The sequence below is a fragment of the Myxocyprinus asiaticus genome, chromosome 34 (assembly GCF_019703515.2).
Source record: "Myxocyprinus asiaticus isolate MX2 ecotype Aquarium Trade chromosome 34, UBuf_Myxa_2, whole genome shotgun sequence".
Classification (NCBI taxonomy): domain Eukaryota; kingdom Metazoa; phylum Chordata; class Actinopteri; order Cypriniformes; family Catostomidae; genus Myxocyprinus; species Myxocyprinus asiaticus.
In genome coordinates this window covers 5,421,864-5,445,369 of record NC_059377.1, presented here as the reverse complement: position 1 = coordinate 5,445,369, position 23,506 = coordinate 5,421,864, and the positions used below count along the sequence as shown (strand labels likewise).

At 40.4% G+C, this 23,506-nt stretch overlaps 1 protein-coding gene across 1 annotated transcript in view; it reads left to right on the top strand.

Annotated features, from left to right (window-relative positions):
* Positions 1–17,422, top strand: part of LOC127425729 (cAMP-dependent protein kinase inhibitor beta-like) — a 40,779-nt gene extending 23,357 nt beyond the window's left edge. The window contains exons 3-4 of the mRNA XM_051671993.1: positions 12,932–13,085; positions 13,779–17,422. Coding sequence (XP_051527953.1) covers positions 12,932–13,085; positions 13,779–13,855 — 231 coding nt within the window. The 3' untranslated portion in view covers positions 13,856–17,422. The remainder of the gene's footprint in view (positions 1–12,931; positions 13,086–13,778) is intronic.
* Positions 17,423–23,506: the final 6,084 nt, after the last annotated feature.

Below are 23,506 nucleotides of genomic sequence, written 5' to 3'. Positions count from 1 at the left end.
GATATCAGCAGCTTTTCCTAAAATAAAGGCAGAAAACAAGTATTTGTATAAAAAAAAAAAAAAAAAAAGGTTTATAAACACATTACTCAATGAAAAGGCGTCGCTTTCAGATGCAATAAACATTTACAAATGGTCTGTACATTGTAAACATTGTGCAATGTACTATTCTAAATTTGTGTTTAGCATGCAACACACTATCAATAGTGCCACAGAAAAAGGTATACACATTTGAATTGATGCAGAGATGTCTGATGGGGGATGGCGCTTGCCAGCAACTCGGCAGAATGGGGTCGATATCAGGGTGCTGGAATATTTGTGAGCAACATATTGACTTCCAGTATTATCATGTTGATTGGAAAGGGAGAGGTTTTCAATTGTACACTGCATACCCAATTATTAGGCAAGTCAGTATTCTGATCTTATCATTATTTCCATGCACATTTTCCAACTCCAAACCATATTAACTTGAATGCTTATCGGATTCAATCATTTTCAGGTGGTATGTATTTGTGTAATGAGGGAGGGTGTGGCAAAAGTGACTAACACCTTATATCAAGGTGTGCATAATTATTAGGCAGCTTCATTACCTCAGGTAAAATGGGCCAAAAAAGAGATTAAACTGACACTGAAAAGTCAAATGTTGTAAAATGCCTTTCAGACGGATGCAACACTCTTGAAATAGCTAAACTATTGAGGCGTGACCACCGGACAATCAAACGTTTTGTTGCAAATAGTCAACTGGGGCGCAAAAAACGCATGGAGAAGAAAAGGCGCAAATTAACTGCAAAATACTTTTTTGCAAGAAGCTACCAGGAACCCATTATCCTTCAGTGCTACCATATTCCAGAACTGCAACCTACCTGGAGTGTCCAGAAGTACAAGGTGTCAAGTGCTCAGAGACATGGCCAAGGTCAAGAAGGCTGAAACACGACCACCACTGAATATATTCATGACGCTTCAACTTGATAAGTTGAAGCATCAAGATTGGGCAAAGAAATACATGAAGACAGATTTTTCAAAGGTTTTATGGACAGATGAAATGAGAGTGACTCTTGATGGACCAGATGGATGGGCCCGTGGCTGGATCACTAATGGACACAGGGCACCACTTCGAGTCAGGTGCCAGCAAGGTGGAGGCGGGGTACTGGCACGGGCTGCTATCATTAAGGATGAGATAGTTGGACCTTTTCGAGTTGAAGATGGACTGAAACTCAACTCTAAAACCTACTGCCAGTTTCTGGAAAGTACTTTCTTTAAGCAGTGGTACAGGAAGAAGTCCTCAACATTCAAGAAGGCCATGATCTTTATGCAGGACAATGCTCCATCACATGCATCCAAGTACTCCACTGCTTGGCTAGCCAGCAAGGGCCTCAAAGATGCCCAAATAATGACTTAGCCCCCTTCCTCACCTGACTTAAATCCTACTGAGAACTTGTGGGCCTTTCTCAAACGTGAGATTTACAGTGAGGGAAGATAATACACCTCTTTGAACAGCATTTGGGAGGCTGTGGTTGCTACTTCAGCGAAAGTTGATCATGAACAGATCAAGAAACTGACAGACTCCATGGATGGAAGGCTCATGGCAGTTATTGAAATGAAGGGTGGCTATATTGGTCACTGAATAAAAGGCCAAAAATATTATTTAATTGTCATTTTGTGTTACTTATCTGTTGCACCTACTCTAAAAATTGAGAATAAACAATTGAGTAGGGAGAAATTCTTTTTATAATTTAGTTAATAATTGTGCACACTAATAGTTGCCTAATAATTGTGCACACTTATATATTCCCCAGAGAAAGACAAAACTCACTTTTTCTTTGTTAAACATTCAGGTTTGAGGTTCAATAACATTTTGGATTGACTGAGAGCATTCTGTTTGTTCAACAATAAAATGAATCCTGAGGAATACAGTTTGCCTAATAATTGGGCACGCAGTGTATTTATCAATAAATTAAGGAACAAAGTCAGCTGGCATGACATAAAAGCAAATCTTATTTTGAATTTGAGTAATTATTCTTATTTTAAAATGTTTGAGGTAATTTTGACCCCAAACATAAAAGTTGTCACCCAAATTTACACACAACAGGATGGTTTTAAGTACAGTTCTGCTTAGGGATATGTCATTGTTACAACATTACTTACATGCTACTAAGTACCCCAAACAAAACTCAAAGAACTGATGTCAATAACCTGGCAAACTCTGGGAAATTCAGTAATTAATTCATCCTTGGAAGTGCTCATTGGAGCAGCCTGGAACCTTGTAAACACAACTTTGTTTCCAGGTGGACTGGTGCATCCCTTCATCACCTTCACTGGTCACTTAATTCCTGGGCATGATTTTTAGTTCCAGGAATACAATGGTGACTCTGACTTTAGGAAGACCAGTGACCATCAGGGCTTGCCTGTCTCACTTTCGAGTAGGTGCGAGAATCAGCTGGAAGTTGTGTCTCCGGCTTATGGGTCTAATGGTAGCCACAGTGCAGGCAGTCCCTCTAGCTCTCTTACTCATGCAACCTTTACAGCAATGTCTCTTGGACCTAGGGTTGCTTCCTCAGGAAGCCCTGTCAACAAAGGTGCTGGTGACTCTGAAACTTTGGGTGGACCTTTACATCACGATGGTCAGCAGACTGGGCACAGTGTTTCTTCTGAAGCTAATATCAACAGTTGCCTCTTAGGATGGCTCAGGAGCAGTTCTCGCAGGCTGGGGCATCAGTGGTTGTTGGACAATGTTTTGGAATTGAGGTCAATTAATCTTGCACTTCAGTACTTTCTTCCACAGCTTCAGGGCTATCATGCGCTGGTCTAAACCAACAGCACAGTAGCTGCAGCATACATCAACAGGTAAGGGGGCTTTGGCTCTCCTCTCCTGTGTTGGTTAGCACACAGTTTGTGGATATGGGTACATGTACAGTTCCTGTCCTCAAGGGCTGCACATATACAGGGTCCACAAGTGTGTGGCAGCATATCTCCTGTCCAATGGAATCTAAACCTAGGGTATTGGAGGCTTCACCCAGAGGTGGACACACTTATCTGGCGCCAATTTGGGCCAGCAGTTGCAGACCTATTTGTCTCCAGGGAGTCGACACACTGCCCGCTGTTCTTCTCTCTGGGGAGGGACAACCCCCTCCCGGGACAGATGCCTTGGCACACCAGTGGCCTCAGGGCCAGCTGTATGCATTTCCCCCATTCAGTTGGCTTCTTCAAGGTTCACTGTTTCATCCCTTCCTTCAGGGTCTCGCAATCCAGGGCTGGCACCTGAAAGAGCCAGGTTTATACTGTAGCTATTGGGCTACCAGAAAATGTAGTTAGGACCCTGGAAGGTGCTAACTTAGGGAATGTTTAAGTCTTGGTGTGAGGTGAACAAGGTGAACCCCCACACATCCACAGCCTGTAATATCCAGAAGTTTTTGTAGGAGCAACTGGATGCAGGAAAATCTCCTACCACCCTCAGAGACATCAAAACTGCAGTCAAAACTACTGTGCCCCAGTGGGACTTAAATTGGGTCCTGGGGCACTGCATCACCCTCACTTTTAGCTTATGGAATCTGTGGAACTGAAATGGCTGTCCCTAAAGACAGCTTTCCTCATGGCAGTGACCTTTGCTTAGAGAATTGGGGAACCCCAAGTTATTTCAGTCAATGAAAACTGTTGTAAGTTTGTGGAGGCTGGGGTGTGATCAAGCGCCGAACTGTGGAGAGTGAGGTCTGGTGAAGCTGAGTGGTTAAGGATTTACACCTGTGCTAACACCTGTTTGTGTTTTCTGTGAACTGTGGCGGAGATAAAATAGGAGACGGCGGCAGATGAGAGAGTTGTGCTTGAACCGCCTGTGTGTGTGTGTGTGGTGTGCACGCAGAGTGTGTTGCTGAAAAGCAACAAATTAATTTGATAATAAAGAACTGTTTATTGGAATGCAGTGCGCCATCTCCCGCTTCCTCCTTCCCTGGAACTAAGGGATTTTTTACAGTGGTGCTGAAACCCAGGAACATGGAAGAACGCCGTAATGGAGTCCTCGCTGCTGGCCGAAATCAACAAGACCCTCGTTGGCATCCACAAGATGCAACATCAGGCCCTCCTGAAGCTGCGGTCGGAACAAGAACAACGGTTCCAGGCCATGATGCAAGCCCAGGCGGAGGACCGACAGGCCATGGGGGGTACTCTAGCAGCGACCCCGACCATGCCCACTGTGCCTCGGATCACACTCACAAAGACTGATCACCAGGATAACCCCAAAGCCTTCATAGATCTTTTTGAGCATGTTGCGTAGGGGTTGGGGAGGTCCCGTGCACAGTGGGCGGTCCGATTATTGCCACTGTTGTCGGGGGAGGCTCAGCTTGCAGCCCAACAGCTATCTGTCACGAGTCCACTGGAGTACTCAGACCTGAAATTGGCCATCCTGTAACAGGTCAGCCAGAACCCAGAACAGCACCATCAGCCTTCGCCCAAAAAGCTCCATAGCACCTGTCAGAGGTGGTTGCTGGCTGAGGGCCACAGTGCCAATGGAATCGTCAATCTGGTGGTACTGGAGCAGTGCATAGACCGTCTACCAAAGGGGACAGCAGAGTGGGTCCAGTGCCGCCGTCAGGCATCACTGGAAGAGGAAGTCCAGCTGACAGAGGACCACTTGGTGGTGTATCCGGGAGCCAGCGAAACCTGTTCTCTCTCCAATGCTCTCTTTCCCTCTTTCTCTTCTCCTTCCCCATTCTGTACTGTGCCTGTCCCTACCCCCCGGTGACGGGGGGTTCATTGCCCCAAAGCCTGCTCCCCGGACCCGGGGCAGTTCTATTGCCCCGACCCTCTCTTTTTCTGTTCCCATTTCCCACCAAGTTGGTGAATCCGGGGTCAATGCCCGGTGATGGATGTGGGGCCGTGGGTCCAGATCCCCGACACATCACAAGCCACCCCCGATCGAGCAGGGACATACCACATACCAGTGAGTATCCAAGGGGGTACATACCAAGCCTTGGTGGATTTGAGTTGTAATCAGATTTTGATTCACCAAAGCTTGGTTCAAAGTGAGGCTTTGGGTACAGCACGCTGGGTGAAGGTGAGGTGTGTGCATGGGGATATATATACGAATACCCTTTAGTTCCTGTTACTGTTAAATTCCAGGGACAAAAACAGAATAGAGGTGGCGGTTAGTCCCCGCCTCACCCATCCACTGATCTTGGGTACGAATTGGCCAACATTTCAGTCATTATTGAATGAAATGTGTGCGGATGGGTCCTGCCATTGTGCCCTCTTCTATTGATCGAGGTCCCCTTCAAAAGAATTGGCATGGACCTCTTTGGGCCATTTGAGTGGATGGCACGGGGGCATTGCTTTGTATTAGTCTTGGTGGATTATGCAGCGCAATATCCTGAAGCAGTGCCCCAGCACAACATTTCAGCACACAGCAGTGGGGGTATGAGGAGGCGGTGGTGTGATCGAGCGCTGATCTGTGGTGAGTGTGGTCCAGGAAAGCTGAGTGGTTAAGGATTTACACCTGTGCTAACACAGTTAGCACTGTGCTTTCCAGTGAGCTGTGGCGGAGATAATAGGGGTGGAGATGGTGGCAGACGAGAGAGAGAGTTGTGCTTGAACCGCCTGTGTGTGTGTGTGTGTGTATGTATGTGCGCAGAGTGTGTTGATGAAATGCAACAAGTTAACTTGAAAATAAAGAACTGTTTATTGAAACGCAGTACGCCATCTCCCGCTTCCTCCTTCCCTGGAACTAAAGGATTTGTTACAAGGTTTTTGCCAGAAAGGTGTTGTCTTGCACCATAATGAAGCTGTCCTCCCTAAAGTTCTGTCTGACATACATTTGAAAAAGTCAGTTGAGTTTTGCCCTTTCCTTCTCTAATAAGAAGGTTTAGGAGCTGAACAGAAGCAGTCACTGCTTTGTCCAGTGAGAACACTGTCTGTGTATATGCAGCGCACCCAAGCATTTAGACAGACTGACCAGCTGTTTGTAATTTTTAAGACAGAGTGTTTGGGCAAGCAACTTTCTAAGGAAAGCTGCTAAGGGAAGGCTGTCATGTTGGGTTTCAGAGACAATCCAGCTGGCCTATGAGCAGATGGATGAACCACCAGTACCAGGGTTGCAGGCCCACCTAACAAGAAGAGTTGTGACCTCAAGGGCTTTGTGGCTTCTCTGAAGGAGATTTACAAAGCTGCCTCATTGTTATCTCCACCTACTTAATTCAATAAATGAAATGTTTCAGCCAGCCCCTCCTTTGGGGAGTTTGTGCTGGGAGTATCTAGAATTTAGCTGTGTCATCCTGGTCGGGCCTCATGATGGCTGTATAGTCTCTGCGTCTGGCAAGACTGGTGAACCCTTGGTGGTACAAGGCAGAAGTATTGCTTCTGGCAGTATTGATAGCTGAGGGACATTTAAATAGTGAACATAGTTTGTTTGGTTGGTACCTAAGTTTTGACTGCACTGTTCCCTCGTGGTATGTCTTACAGCAGAGATAGTCTCTTCACTCAGAGAGTAAAGGTTATATCATAACTGAACATTCTGCCCAAGGATATGTCATTGTTACTAAGAAGGACATTCCCTCAAATGTTGATGATGGGAGATAATGCCTTCCAGACCTGAAACAGACTAGATATACTCTCTCTTGGTGAGAGCAAGAGCGACAACAGATGGTTTGCTATTACATTGGTTGTGGGTGTGCGTACATTTCTCTGCTCTCCTTAAAGGTATAGTGTGTGTTTTTATTTGTATTTAATTTGATTTTTTTTATGATAAAAACTTTCCCTATTCCAGCTAAATAAACAGAGATAATAACAATAATGATTATTATTCCTAACATTTATATAGCACTTTTCTGTACAGTTATAGCACTTTACAACATACATAAAACAAATTACTGCACTTTTAACATACATAATATTAATACATAATTTAACATACATAATTCTCTTCTCTATCATTTGATCATTATTTAATAAATTACTACTGCCATGATTGATAGAAAATGTACACTTTTAAATACAATTAAGTTTGCCACCTGCTTTCATGAGTGTAAATAGCAGTAATGAATCAGGTGCTTATGAGAATGGAGGGTTAATAAAGGTCACCAAAGAGGAAGAGAGGAATATAACAGAATGATCACATGTTTGTCTAGCAGTGATTATTTTTTTACTCATTACCATAGAAACAGCAGTGCTGCTGTGATTGTTTCTGCTATTATTCAAGTAAGAAATGTGTTCTAATCTGTAGGGTTTAGTGTGTGCACATTCTGATAACACCATATGCATTAACACACAAAATAAAAAACGATATATCATTAATTGTAAAGCATAAGACAATGTTTGCTAAGTAGTGTATAGATTTTCATTTGTATTGTGTTGTTCTGTACTGTTTATTGTTTTGTGTTTTGTTCAGTTGTTGTTTTTGTTGAGTCTATGGGAGAATATCAATAATATGATATATCAAGTAACATAGAGCAACACAATAACGCAGGCCGAGGCCACGACATAATTTTCTGAACTGAACTTTTACTGAAAGTGTCGACATGTATCCTTTCCAAAGGATGAGCTGGCCATATCCATGGGTGAAGTGGTGCAGGACATGGTGCATTTTGTATATGCTGGCAAGACTGGCATGATTTGGACTGAAGCTCAATCTGGCCATTGATACCTGGCCACCAGACTTATCTATGGGCCAGATTTTTATTCTCACCACTCATGGATGTCCCAAATGCAAGTCAGCTATCACACGAAAGCGAGTTTGGGAGGTATGATTACACGACTGACCCACATTAGACATCCTTGAATAACTGTCAGCTCACTGTGGTGTGTCACAAATAGTGATAACTTTTTACACGTGTCTTTACTGTTTGGGAACATTCCTGTTGAAACCATGTCTGATTTCTGCACTGCTGATGGGCAGGGTGGCTACCTGGGTGGCATAGAACACTTCCACTGTGTCCGCTCTCTCTTTGTGATCCACTTGTAGTAGTAACCGTGACAGTCCATCGGCATTAGCATAAAGAGCTGCTTTCTTCTACTCAATGACATAGTCATGGACCTAACACCAGAGCCCTGCTTTCTGGCTGATGCCATTGGTTGGACACTTTTGTGTGGGCTGAGAATAGCAGTCAAGGGTCGATGGTTGGTAAGTAGGGTAAACCTTCTGCCATATATGTATTGATGGAATTTGCTAATTATACACAGGGCCTCGCACTCGATCTGAGCGTAATTTTGTTTCGCTTTGCTAAGCGTCCTAGATGCGAAAGCAATTGGCTTGTCCTCGCCACTGGATAAAACATGTGATATCATAGCGCCTACCCCATACGGGGATGCATCACAGGCGAGACGAATGGGCAGCTCTGGGTCATAATGGGTAAGTACTGTTTGTGAGAAAAGGAGATCCTTTGCTTCCTTGAATGAATTTTCACAAGCTGCACTCCAAGTCTATTTCTTATCCTTGCATAGGAGAGCATTGATTGGATTCAATGTGGATGCAATATTAGGGATAAAATGGCCATAATAATTTATCATAACAAGGAAAGAATGTATTTGGCTTACATTCGTCAATGCAGGTGCTTCAATGATTGCTCTAGTCTTTTCTGGAGACTTGTGTAGCCCTGCTGCATCAATGTAGTGGCCCAAATACTCCAGTGACTGTTTAAAAAAAGTCACATTCCTCACACTGCAGTTTCAGATCAAATTCCTCTAGTTTAGTGAGTAATTGGTCCAGTGTTTTGAGGTGTTCTGAGTCATTTCGGCCAGTTATCAGTATGTCGTCGAGATAACAGTGGGTATTTGGAAGCCCCAGAAGGACTTGGTCCATTGCTTTCTGAAATAACGCTGGTGCTGAAGCAATCCCAAATGGTAAGCAATTATAGCAGAGTAAGCCTTTTTGAGTAGATATAGTGAGTAATTTCCTGGACTCCTGCTCTACTTGCATCTGTAAATAAGCATTTGATAAGTCCAGCTTACTGAACAGTTGGCCGCCAGCTAGAGATGCAAAGAGGTCTTCGATGCGTGGAATAGGGTAGTGATCTATACAGATGGCTTGGTTGAGTGTCACTTTAAATTCGCTTTCTCACTGAGTCTCACTGAGCCTCACTGAGCCATATTTTTTTATCACTGGAACCACTGGTGTGGCCCACTCACTATACTGTATTGGCAAAATCACTCCCAACTCATTAAAGCATGTCAACTCAGCCTCCATCTTTGGTCTTATGGCATAAGGTACCACATGTGGCTGACAGAATTTAGGAGCACGGTCAGGCTTGAGTGTTATTTTTGCCACTATTCCCTTCATGGTGCCCAGTTCCTTTCCAATTAGTTTTTAACACAGTCTCCAAAGTGTATGCACATCCGCTTTTGACCGTTTATTTTCTTGCCAGTTGAGTTTTATTGATCTCAGCCATTCTTTACAGAATAATGGTGGTGTGTCACCATTGACAACATACAGGTGCATCTCAATAAATTAGAATGTCATGGAAAAGTTCATTTATTTCAGTAATTCAACTCAAATTGTGAAACTCGTGTATTAAATAAATTCAATGCACACAGACTGAAGTAGTTTAAGTCTTTGGTTCTTTTAATTGTGATGATTTTGGCTCACATTTAACAAAAACCCACCAATTCACTATCACAAAAAATTAGAATATGGTGACATGCCAATCAGCTAATCAACTCAAAACACCTGCAAAGGTTTCCTGAGCCTTCAAAATGGTCTCTCAGTTTGGTTCACTAGGCTACACAATCATGGGGAAGACTGCTGATCTGACAGTTGTCCAGAAGACAATCATTGACACCCTTCACAAGGAGGGTAAGCCACAAACATTCATTGCCAAAGAAGCTGGCTGTTCACAGAGTGCTGTATCCAAGCATGTTAACAGAAAGTTGAGTGGAAGGAAAAAGTGTGGAAGAAAAAGATGCACAACCAACCGAGAGAACCGCAGCCTTATGATTGTCAAGCAAAATCGATTCAAGAATTTGGGTGAACTTCACAAGGAATGGACTGAGGCTGGGGTCAAGGCATCAAGAGCAACCACACACAGACGTGTCAAGGAATTTGGCTACAGTTGTCGTATTCCTCTTGTTAAGCCACTCCTGAACCACAGACAATGTCAGAGGCATCTTACCTGGGCTAAGGAGAAGAAGAACTGGACTGTTGCCCAGTGGTCCAAAGTCCTCTTTTCAGATGAGAGCAAGTTTTGTATTTCATTTGGAAACCAAGGTCCTAGAGTCTGGAGGAAGAGTGGAGAAGCTCATAGCCCAAACTGCTTGAAGTCCAGTGTTAAGTTTCCACAGTCTGTGATGATTTGGGGTGTAATGTCATCTGCTGGTGTTGGTCCATTGTGTTTTTTGAAAACCAAAATCACTGCACCCGTTTACCAAGAAATTTTGGAGCACTTCATGCTTCCTTCTGCTGACCAGCTTTTTAAAGATGCTGATTTCATTTTCCAGCAGGATTTGGCACCTGCCCACACTGCCAAAAGCACCAAAAGTTGGTTAAATGACCATGGTGTTGGTGTGCTTGACTGGCCAGCAAACTCACCAGACCTGAACCCCATAAAGAATCTATGGGGTATTGTCAAGAGGAAAATGAGAAACAAGAGACCAAAAAATGCAGATGAGCTGAAGGCCACTGTCAAAGAAACCTGGGCTTCCATACCACCTCAGCAGTGCCACAAACTGATCACCTCCATGCCACGCCGAATTGAGGCAGTAATTAAAGCAAAAGGAGCCCCTACCAAGTATTGAGTACATATACAGTAAATGAACATACTTTCCAGAAGGCCAACAATTCACTAAAAATGTTTTTTTTATTGGTCTTATGATGTATTCTAATTTTTTGAGATAGTGAATTGGTGGGTTTTTGTTAAATGTGAGCCAAAATCATCACAATTAAAAGAACCAAAGACTTAAACTACTTCAGTCTGTGTGCATTGAATTTATTTAATACACGAGTTTCACAATTTGAGTTGAATTACTGAAATAAATGAACTTTTCCACGACATTCTAATTTATTGAGATGCACCTGTACAGTGGCAAATGTGCTGACTGATTATTTAACTTTACAGCCACTTTGATGACCCCTACTGGTGCAAGTGCTTCTCCAGTGTATGTTTTGAGGATTATGTCAGTTGGTTGCAATGGAATATGCCTCAAATTACTTTCAAATATTTATTTTGAAATTAAGGATACTGCAGCCCCTGTATCCAGTTCTATTTCAATCATTTTTCCTTCAATTTCTGGAGTCACACAAATGTGTGTAAGTTGCTCTCTCTTTCTGTTATCATAAACAATAACATTTCCTTTTCGGTGTCTGTACTCAACTCACCACTTTGTTTTTCACGTGCGTCCAGATGATAAACTTGTCTCTTGCTGTCTTTTCCCCATCGTTTAAATGGTTTGCCTGTCAAATTTCTGTTTATTTCTACACATGTGTCTGATATGGCCTTTCCTTCCACACGAATGGCAGGCTTGGTCTTTGTAGCATCTGTGTGGTTATTTATTTCCACATCTCTTACAATTCCTTCAGTGCTTTTGCACGGTTATATGCATTGCATTCACTCTGAGGAAGCCGCTGAGCTGATGCACTTCGCGTGCAACTGTCTCTGCCAAAACAACGATTTCCACTGCTTTGTGAAAGGTAAGCGCAGCCTCTGTAAGAACCTGCTTCTATGTCACCTCATTGTTAAGTCCATAGATGAACTGATCTCGTAGGGCATCCTCCAGATGGGTACCGAAGTCACAGTGTTCAGAAAGTCGTTTTAAAACTGCCACAAACTGTGCAACAGTCTCGCCCTCCTCTTGGTATGAAAACAGAATCTCTACGCTATTATGAGGGGTTTCAGAAAAAAAAATTTCATTCAATGTAAAAACAGTCCCCTGGTACGTCTTTTCCCCTGGTTTAGCAGGTACAGTTAAGCTGCACAGAAGGCTGTAAGTTGTTGTGCCTATCACACTTAACAGCACTGACACTAGCTTTTCTTCTGCAATCTAATTTGCATATGTGAAGTGGTCAACCCTTCAATATACGTTATCCATTGCTCGATGGTCTCATCAAAAGCATCAATATGCCCAAAAGCTGTCATCCTTTTGGCTGTTTGCCTCGATTCTTCCTCTGCTTGTTTGCAGTCTTCAGCAGACATGTGTGTACACTTGTATAACATTTATCGACTCTCATTACGCAACGAAGTTAAAGTAAATAACCACCTTGAGTCTATGGGAGAATATCAATATATTCTTTAATGTAGAGCGACACAATAACACAGGTTGAGGCCATGACATACTTTTTCTGAACTGAAAATTTACTGAAAGTGTTTCATGGCATAAAAGACAATACAGCACCACATAGTGTTTCAAAATAATTGCAGGATAAATCAGTTTCTGACAATGAATACATAAACGTTTCGTTTCAAACACAATTAATTGTTTCCATGAGAGCTTCTTCAAAAAAACAAAAAACAAACAAAAAAATCTATCATCTAACTTTACACTAAACAGTAAAGAGTGGTAACCTTCAATCCTTAAAATTAGTTGGTGGTATAACCTAATGTATCCAGATTGATTCAGTATGTGTTTTTACTTCAATATATTTTACTTGAATTAAACCAGTTAATTTAGATGTTTAATTTAGATACGTGCTTGTTGAACATTTCATTTCAAAACCACGGGCATTTACTCACAATCATTTCCATACCTTGCTTTGTGTACACAAGTATTGTCATGCTGGAAAAAATTTACACACCTTTCTACTAAAAAAAGTTTGTCTAAGGAGTTTGCACGGTTATTTGCTTAATTTTATGCACCTTCTATTAATGGGTGTTGCTGAAAAAGCCAGACCCAATAATTAGGTTTCCACATAGTATTGGCCATGTAGTGTGCTTTATTTTGATTTAATATAACAGATGTCCTTCCTGTTGAAGTAGATCTTTGTCTTTGTTAATTTAATTATTAAATGATTATCTCTCTCTATCAGGGCAGTGGTGAGATGACGGAGGTGGAGCCAGTGTTGGATTTTGGGTCGTCAGGTCGATCGGGCAGACGGAATGCTCTGCCTGACATCCTGGGCTCTCCGGCTGGTGTGAACCCCTCCGACCTGCCACTCAAACTAGCTGAACTCTCCCTCACAGGTCAGTCAAGTACTAGTTTCATTCACAGAAGACTCACCCACAGTCTGGTCACTGACTGTTTGATGCATATTTCACACAAAACTGGAAAGCACTTTCTAAATCATGTAAGCTCAAATTAGATTGGCTGGCTTTACACAACTTATGCGGCACACAGGGTTTTTTTTATCAGTCCACCTGGAAACAAAGTTGTGTTTGTAAGGTTCCGGGTTGATACCAACATGATCACATGTGAAAACGACATGTTGCTTCTGAATGTTCATGTACCCCGAAATCCACCCCATTCTGCTGAATTACTGACATGCACAAGACATTTTGCATCAGTTCAAATGTGTTTACCTTATGTAGCGCTACCGATAGTGCATTGTGCAAGTAACCTCCGAGACATGGGTTCTAATCTCATGGAAACCAGGAAGTGATTACGTTTAAATAAACAATAGTGAGCAAGATTTAGAGGTTACGTATTTGCTCTAAAATTAAATTTTTACTCCACTGACAGTCAGGTTTACTGTTGGGGTTTGGGTTAGGCTGTAGAGTTAATAAAATATGCATTCCTTTTGACTGTATTACATCCTTTAAAATGAAAAATACAATTCTCTTTTGGCCCCATTCTGTGGACATTTCACCCAGAAACTTGAGCTCACATGTGCCCATATATTCTGTGTCTTAGCCCATGTCTATGTTATGTTTCTTCAGATGATCCTGGAGGGGCTCAGTCTCCTACATCACAGGAAGTTCCGCCCCCTGCAGAGAGCTCAGAGGAGAGTCAGTGAACTTGAAAACTCTCTACACCTCATAAATGAACAGCTACTCTACATAACTGATGGAGAGAAATGAGAGAGAAATAGAAATAGAAATGCACTCTTCAATTAGCCTGTGTTACTGGGGTTGACCTTCAGTATTGGCTGTCCTGCAGACTAACAGTGGTCTACCGCACACACATTCTCTCTCTTCCTTTTTCACACACACTCACATTTATAATGGCCAGAGACTATGTGTAGTGACGGGATGAATAAACCAACAGGTAATTTGCCAAAATCCATTATGTTGAATTTTTTTCAAAGGTGAAGTGGGTTATATTTGCACCACAAGCATCACCAAATGAAACTGCAGTCAAGGTTATTATAGTTAGTTTTATTTTTCTTTTCTTTTTTTATCTTTTATTTTTTCTTTTTTTCAATATGTCCTTTCAATTTAGTTTAAAGCTGATGTAGGAGCTTTCTTGGTCCAATTTTAATGCAAACTTAAGCCACCCACCTGGTCCTGAAGGTTGAGGGGTTTTACGACACAAATAAATCCAATAATGATCTCCAAACAAAGGCCACTGATGATAAAATAAAGTAATTTATTTTCCCAAAAATATGTTTCAAAATACACCTAGAAATGTGGTCTCCCAGCATTCCAATCATAGGGTGTATTCCAATCGAAAGTGATCATCCTTATGCACCACTCACTACAAACGAAAAGAGCACTTGATGTGGGCACTCTGAAGGAAGCATGGCATTACAGTTTGAATGTACCTTTCACTACAAGTCTTGTGAATAGGCCCTTTGTGAACAATTTTTAATTTCTTACTTTTGTATGGAATGACCCTTTGAGTGGCGTCCCTTTCCCGAAGTGCCCTTCAAGAGCACAAAAATCCATAAATTAATAATCAAAACCATACTAAATCTATAAATCATCAATTCAATTCAACAATTCATAATCAACCCAAATAATTAATTTAACTAAACAAATAAATACATTTAATTACATTCAATCAAACCGGTGCACTCAGCAATTTTTTGAAGTATGTCGAAGTGGCTTATATTGGTTTACACTGACACCTGGTGGCCTGGATGCTGCATCATTCAAACGCAGTACTTTTCAGTTACCAATGCCATTGTAGAAATTCACTATGCACAGTAAACCAGGATTAATTTAATCCATGAATGAAAGTGTCCAATAACAGGGCAGTTACTGAGATTAAGCGAGCAGTATTCAGCTGGTCATATGATTCTAACATGGCTGCCCCCATGAGGCACCCCTGCCCCATGTAGAATAAAAGGGCTTTTATAAAGTAACTGACATGTCTGAACTCTTTATCTCACATGAGTGGTCATGATTTCATGCATAAGTTTCAAAATTACTATTAATTTCTTTAGAAGTAAAACTTTTAAAATGAGGAAACTAGTGTACCTTTAAATGGCTCCAACAGCTAAAGTGTCTATATTTTTGAAGTTTAAATACTTTCACCTATCCCAGTTTAATATGCAAAGACAACTATAAGTAAGCCATTCATCGGCTGATTTCCTAGAGTCCGAAACTGCTTACTGTCACAGTATGTACTGTATTTTATAAAGGACACACAGTATGTTCTTTTAGGAATGCATGCGAGTAGTATGAATAGATTTCGGACATACTTCATCCGGGGATGTTGGAATCATTTCGTGACCCGAATATACAGTATGACGTAATAACAACAACCACGCACCACTGAAGCACAAGGAACAATTATCTTGGTGTATGTATAGCACTTACAGTTGAGAGGAGTCGTCCACCTCATGATTCACCACCGTTCCTTTAAATCAAGTTTTTGAACATGGCATTGCCTCAGCTCACGAGGGATTATGGAACGTTAAGTGTACAGTCGATCCGCACTTCAAAATCTCGCCAGAAATAGTAGGTCATCCAGGTATTTCTAGCTTACTGCTCCATGAATACTGTGGATTCGGACATACTACTCCATTGGCATACTGTTTTTAGCATACTATATAGTAGAGAAGTATGGATATTTGGTCACAGCGACTGTGTCTCTTTGGCACTATAACAAGAGCTCCATTTGTTTGAGCGGCCCAACAAAGCATCACTGACTCAACTAATTGTGTTAGTTTGGGGCGGGGCTATCTGTTTGTTCGACCAATGGAACGGGAGAGTATTTGGGTAAGCTGTTTGAAAATGATGTTTATTTTTGCCATTCTTTTTGGTAGATTTGCATTAATATTTCAGCTTTAGTTTTGTTAGTTTTCACTCTGTGATTTGTTAGTTTTAGTTTTTTCAGTGTTTAGTTTCAGTTTAGTTGTAGCTTTTCAGTATATTTAGTTTTTTTAACTTTAGGCACATAGTGACAAATTTCATTTAATGAAGGTGGGTAGTAAAGGTTTCAAATTATATAATAATACTATGTACCAAAAACTATTATTAGTTAGTTTTGAAGTCATGGAAATGTATTTTATTGTAATTTTTTTTCAATTGTGTAAAGTTTTTAGTTTTATTTGAGTTAACAAAAATGTTTTCATTTAGATTTTGTTTTAATTTTTGCTAACAGTATTAACGTTGCGCTCTGTTTGAGCAGCCCGACTGAGATCAACACAACAAAAATTGGCCTAACATAAACAACTTTTGATTTTAAAATGTATTACTACATTGTTGAAATCAACATTAACCAAGATTAATAAATGCTGTAAAAGTATTGTTCATTGTTAGTTCATGTTAACTAATGTTGTTAACTTATGTTAACAAGTGGTACCTTATTGTAAAGTGTCACTGTAATTACACTCTGCGGATTTAAGTGTAAGAAATGAAGAATATATGACATATTTATTTATTTATTGTACTGAACATTTAACTGTGTTTGTACTACACTGATGATCTTTTACTTAGAATATACAGTATATGTCATGTGGCACCTGTATGTTATAAAAGTTTTCTTTTAATGTTAAATATTGCAGTAAGGGAATGTAAGAATCGATCTGTTTATTCTGATGTTTGAAAGAGGCAGTTTATTAATAACATTCAAGTCTTTGAAAGTATTTGTGCAATGAATTATTCTTATGGTATATGGACTCATGAAATACTGTATGTATTTATTCACAGCAAGCACCACTAGTGTGTATCATCAGCATATGCTGGGGGAACTGGCAATGTCACATGTGTTACAAACACAGTATGCATCACTTCTGCAAACACAGCTTTCAATGTCACCTTCTGCCACTCAGCTGCATGAAACGCATCATTGGTTCACAGCTATTAGCACATTAGCTGACGTGCTAAAAAAGAGACAATAGCATCAAAGATCGCCGACACGACCTCAGACGACAGAAACAAGACTGTGAGTTGGCTGGGATGAGCCATGATTCATATGACCAATCTCTATAGGAACAATGAATTTTTGTAAATAGTGTAATATTGGGCTAAGATTAAGGGTATTTCCCACGTGTTTATTTTCAGTATTTTACAAATGCAAACTGTGTCAGGTCCCCTGTTGACTCTGTTTTGACTCTTATAGTGAAATACAAAAAAATTGAGAACTCGTATATGTTGATGATTATGCAACATGCACTACCAATAAAAAGTTTGGACAAACCTACTCATTCTTCATTATTACTATTTTGCACACTTTAGTGTAGTGAAGTCATCAAAACTATTAAATTGCACAAATGGAAGTATGTGAAGATTGTAGTGGGAAAAATATTCAATGAATTAAAACTATATTATTATATGTAGGGTGGCCAGATGTCCCGTTTTTCCCGGGACAGTCCCGTATTTAAGCACTTTTTCTAGTGTCCCGACTTATTCTGAAAAAAACGTGTTTTGTCCCGTATTTCCCCTCTCCTAAAAGCCTGAGCGGCTTTCTCAGTCACGCAAGTATTCTAATCAAAGGTAGTCAAGGATACAGCTTGTAAAACCAATAAAATCACACCATGTTATTTGAAGTAAATGATTGGATTAAACTATCCAATCACAATCCCCTATCAATAGACGTCAAGTTAGTGAACTGATTGAAGAATCAGTTTAAAAGAGCACACAGATGAAACTGCGGTTGGAAAAATGTCAAGGAAGCATGCATGTACATTTAATGAGGATCTTCAAAAAGAGTTTACATTTCTAAAAAAATAAGTCACAGAGCCTAGTAAAGTGAGGTGTGAGATTTGTGGAGCTCGCTTTTCCATCGCCCATGGAGGCCGCACTGACATTGAGCAGCATGTTCATACAAAAAAGCATGTGGATGCTGCTAAAAGTAAGTGTGCCACACCAAGTGTTAGTGATTTTTTTGTGAAGCAAAGTTCAGAATCTGACAAGGTGCATGCAAGTGAAGGACTTTTTGCTTATCATTCTGTTGTGCACAGCCATAGATTTCGGTCGGCTGACTGCACTGCGAAATTGATCAAGAAATTGTATGATCTGAAATCTGAAGCTGTCATATGCAATGTACTCGCTTTTGTGCAGCTGGACTATCAGAAATTACTGCAGCATGGCAACACACGTTTCCTCTCTCTTGGTCCTGCTCTTGAAAGTATACTACACATTTTCAATGGTCTGCATGCATACTTTTTTTCTCAAGAAAACTGCCCAAAGTTTCTAAGAGACATTTTCAGCGATCCTTGCACTAAACTTTGGATTGGCTTTGCACTAAAGCAAACAGCCACTTTTAACCGTGCACTGGAGATAGTAGAGCAAGACCTTATATCACCCACAGAAGTGGCTTTGCACATTCATGATCTGAGAAGTCTTGCAGGCCAGGCTGGAGGAATCATTCATACCCTCTGACATTAAAAAGCAGATGGGTGCCCTGGTTGAAGCTGGTGACATGTGAGCGGATGTTTTCTTTTGTGCAGTGAGAAACTTTCATTCAGCATCGGTGGATTACCTCCAAAATTGGAGCCGCTCATTGGAGAACACAGAAAAAACTTGAGTGTGCCCTACTAAGAGACATCCCAGAGTGGAAAGACATTCAGAGGAGCCTCAAACACTTCTACTCCAGAATCTCCGCTCTCAGTTTGATTGACGAAACCACGCTCTTTGATGAGTGAGACTGCGCGAAAAACATTGTCACTTGTCGCATCACTGAGTGGAACATGAACCAGACGGCCGTGTCTGAGAGATGGACAGACATTTTTTGTGAGCTCGAGAGCAAGACCATCAACTTCAGAGTCTTAGCCAAGGTCGTGGAGTTTGTTTTATGCCTGCCTGGGACATCTGCATCTGTGGAGCATGTGTTCTCATTAATGAACGCAGCATGGATAAATCTTGACTCAGTGTAGCAGTCATGAAGGCAATGCTTTTCATACATCTTAATTTTGGACTGGACTGCTCTGCATTTTACGATAAACTCTTGAAAGACAAGTGCAGACTGAAAAAAATTGCTGCCAGCGAAAAGTCCAAGGTGACAACAGTTACAGATGCGAATGCACCCTCTACTTTGCATTGATCTATGCCTAGGTAAGGATACGTCAATTTCATTTTTGCTGGGAGGGTGCTGTACCATTTTCCACAAGCAAGTATCTTGTCACCCTAATTATATGCTTCTTTGTCTAGATTCCTGCTCAGCGCTCCCAGTTTATCCCTTCAAGCAACTTCATAAGTTGCATCCCGAGATGCTTTTTAAACAGTATTGAAGGAGTGCACATGTAGGCTACACTGGGCACTTGTTGACTGATTGCCACTCACTATCCACTACAACTTACACATTTAAAAAAGATAAATTAAAACTTTAGTTTTGTGAAGAAATTCATACATTTGTCTGCAAGACTCATTTGAAGCATTTAAGCATAAGCCTTTAGATCAAAACATTTTCAGGATCATGAGAAACATGAATCCATTCCACTGTCCACACATACTGTACTTTGAAAAAGCACTAAATGTGCAAAATTGTGTTTAGATATGTATGTTCTTGCTCTTGTGTGCCTATTTAAACATTATTGTAAGTGGAATACAATAAGGCTCAAGCCATAATTAACTCTTTTTTTTTCCTGATATATTTTCAGGTAACCTGCTACTTTCTTGATCCAATACTTTACTGAAGCTACAATGAATGAATATACATGAGCCTGGCTCTTATCTGTGCATTGTGCTCTTATGAGTGAATTCCAAACTGGCAAAATAAAAGACTGAGAATGAAGGGTAATTACTGTAGTCAATGACATTTTAAATAAACCATGTTTGTAATTGTGACTTGTTAGGACTTCTGCTAAATAAGAAAAATTCCCCATATTTGTACCAAGCACTGTTGTAGTCGAGACCAGCTTATCCGAGTCCAAGACCAGAGTAGGTTGAGTTTGAGTCAAGACCGAGACCAGAAGAGGGTCGAGTCCAAGTCTAGACCAAGACCGGAGAGGGCCGAGTCCGAGTTGAGACTGAGACCGGTAAAGGCTGAGTCTAAGACAAGAGTTTTTTATGAATGTATTAAATGTATAATATAAAGAACTATTGACTCTAGGCGCGTATATCAAATAAACCTCATTTATTATTTTCTTAAGCTTATGTTGGTTAAACAGTATTACCAGTTGAAAATAAAAAATAAATAAATGCCATGTCCTAGGTTAAGTGAACAAATTGGTATTATAATTACAACATGTCAGTTTTAACAAAGTGTCAGTGAAAAACTCTAATAAAAGGTTCAAAATGTCTACAGTATGTGGCTTAGCATGGCAATACAAACTACCAACTTCTGTTTACTATTATATTCCATTCAAGTCAAGTAAACTTTTCTGTAAAATACAGTTTTACTGTACTAACTAAAATGGGCCTATAAACAAACAATAATGTATTAAATATGACAATGTTTATGCAGAAAGTGAATATAAACATTTACATTTAATTTGTTAACAATTTCCTCAATTGCATTACTATATTTCATTCATTGTAAGTCAGGTAAGCATTTCTGCTTGCTTTTGCCTGCAAGATTTCATGTTGAACCGAGATGTCTGTTTTAGATCTTTTCATCTGGAAAGCATATACTAAACATCTTAAAAAGATCAGATTTACTATCATTCTAAATCATAAACATCTCAAAGACATTTGCTGAATGTCTTATTGACATCTGAGTCATACTTATTGACATACGTCTTATAGACGTATTGCAGATGGGCAAACAACGTAAAATAGACATCTTCCAGATGTAAACACACACATCAAATAGACTTCTGGGTGTTGTACGCGTGCTATCAGGAAAAGAATAACACAGGTGTCTCGAGACACATTTTTAACAGTTGTTGTTCTTTTTAACTTGACAAATGAACAAAAAAAAAAATAGTGGTGCTCCTGCATTAGACGTAATGCAATGGTCAAAGACATCCGTTTAGCATGTTGACATAGGAAAACAACTGAAAAACAGCATGGATGGATGCAAAAACATGTTTGGTATGAAAAGCCCCTTATTAACAAGACAGTTTGTTTTCTGGTGTCTAAATTATCCCGATGCTGTTTTAATTAGTAAGAGTCTGCTGCAAATTATTCAATGAGATAGCAGTCCGAACTAAACGGACTGAATAGCCAATCGATTCAGACCTTTTTCCTAACCTGTTTGGCCAATTCGGGTTTAGGGTTTTCAATTACAGATACTTTTTACCAAAATATGTGGTGTGTGTGTTATATATATATATATATATATATATATATATATATATATTCACACGTACACAAACACACACACACACACACACACACAGTTGTGCTCAAAAGTTTGCATACCCTTGGAGAATTGGTATTATATGTACCATTTTTAAAGAAAACATGAGTGAGCAGGCAAAACACATTTCTTTTATTTCTTATGGGATTCATAATCATCTGTAGGTTATAACAAAATGGCACAATCATAAAACAAAACATGGCAACAAAGAAAAAAATGAAATGACCCCTGTTCAAAAGTCTGCATACCCTTAGTTCTTAATACTGTGTATTGCCCCCTTTAGCATCAATGACAGCATGTAGTCTTTTGTAATAGTTGTCTATGAGGCCCCAAATTCTTGCAGGTGGTATAGCTGCCCATTCGTCTTGGCAAAATGCCTCCAGGTCATGCAAAGTCTTTGGTCGTCTTGCATGAACCGCACGTTTGAGATCTCCCCAGAGTGGCTCGATGATATTAAGGTCAGGAGACTGTGATGGCCACTCCAGAACCTTCACCTTTTTCTGCTGTAACCACTGGAGGGTCAACTTGGCTTTGTGCTTAGGGTCATTGTCATGCTGGAAAGTCCAAGAGCGTCCCATGCGCAGCTTTCGTGCAGAAGAATGCAAATTGTCTGCCAGTATTTTCTGATAACATGCTGCATTATTCTTGCCATCAATTTTCACAAGATTCCCCGTGCCTTTAGAGCTCACACACCCCCAAAACATCAGTGAGCCACCACCATGCTTCACAGTGGGGATGGTATTCTTTTCACTATAGGCCTTGTTGACACCTCTCCAAACATAGCGCTTATGGTTGTGACCATAAAGCTCTATTTTGGTCTCATCACTCCAAATTACAGTGTGCCAGAAGCAGTGAGGCATGTCAAGGTATTGTAAACTGGCTTTTTTGTGGCACTGGCGCAGTAAAGGCTTCTTTCTGGCAACTCGACCATGCAGCTCATTTTTGTTCAAGTATCGTCGTATTGTGCTCCTTGAAACAACCACACCGTCTTTTTCTAGAGCAGCCTGTATTTCTCCTGAGGTTACCTGTGGGTTTTTCTTTGTATCCCGAACAATTCTTCTGGCAGTTGTGGCTGAAATCTTTCTTGGTCTACCTGACCTTGGCTTGGTATCAAGAGATCCCCAAATTTTCCACTTCTTAATAAGTGATTGAACAGTACTGACTGGCATTTTCAAGGCTTTGGATATCTTTTTATATCCTTTTCCATCTTTATAAAGTTCCATTACCTTGTTACGCAGGTCTTTTGACAGTTCTTTTCTGCTCCCCATGGCTCAGTATCTAGCCTGCTCAGTGCATCCACGTGAGAGCTAACAAACTCATTGACTATTTATACACAGACACTAATTGCAATTTAAAAAGCCACAGGTGTGGGAAATTAACCTTTAATTGCCATTTAAACCTGTGTGTGTCACCTTGTGTGTCTGTAACAAGGCCAAACATTCAAGGGTATGTAAACTTTTGATCAGGGCCATTTGGGTGATTTCTGTTATCATTATGATTTAAAAAGGAGCCAAACAACAATGTGATAATAAATGGCTTCATATGATCACTATCCTTAATTAATAGACTTTTTTTTTGTTTTTTGTTTTTTTGTTTTTTTTGCATGATCAGTCCTATTTTCAAAATCAATGCCAAAATTTCACAATTTCTGCCAGGATATGCAAACTTTTGAGCACAACTGTGTGTGTGTGTGTGTGTGTGTGTGTGTGTGTGTGTGTGTGTGTGTGTGTGTGTGTGTGTGTGTGTGTGTGTGCATAACCCTTAAAAAAAACTTTATGTGTTTGCCAACCCTGTTACATTCAAAATAAACATTAGCCTACTTGTTGAGGGCAGTGCAAAAATGTCTAATAACAGCCTCAACATGCACATATTATCAAACCATGCCACATTATTCAGAGTCAATATATTTGTACATTTGCAGGGGGAAAAAAACGAATTATTCCCATAACAGAGTTAAATTATTGAGCTTGACAAAGCCAACATAAGTGTAAAAATAATGAGATACTGAAAAGACTGTACCTCTGTTTAAACCATG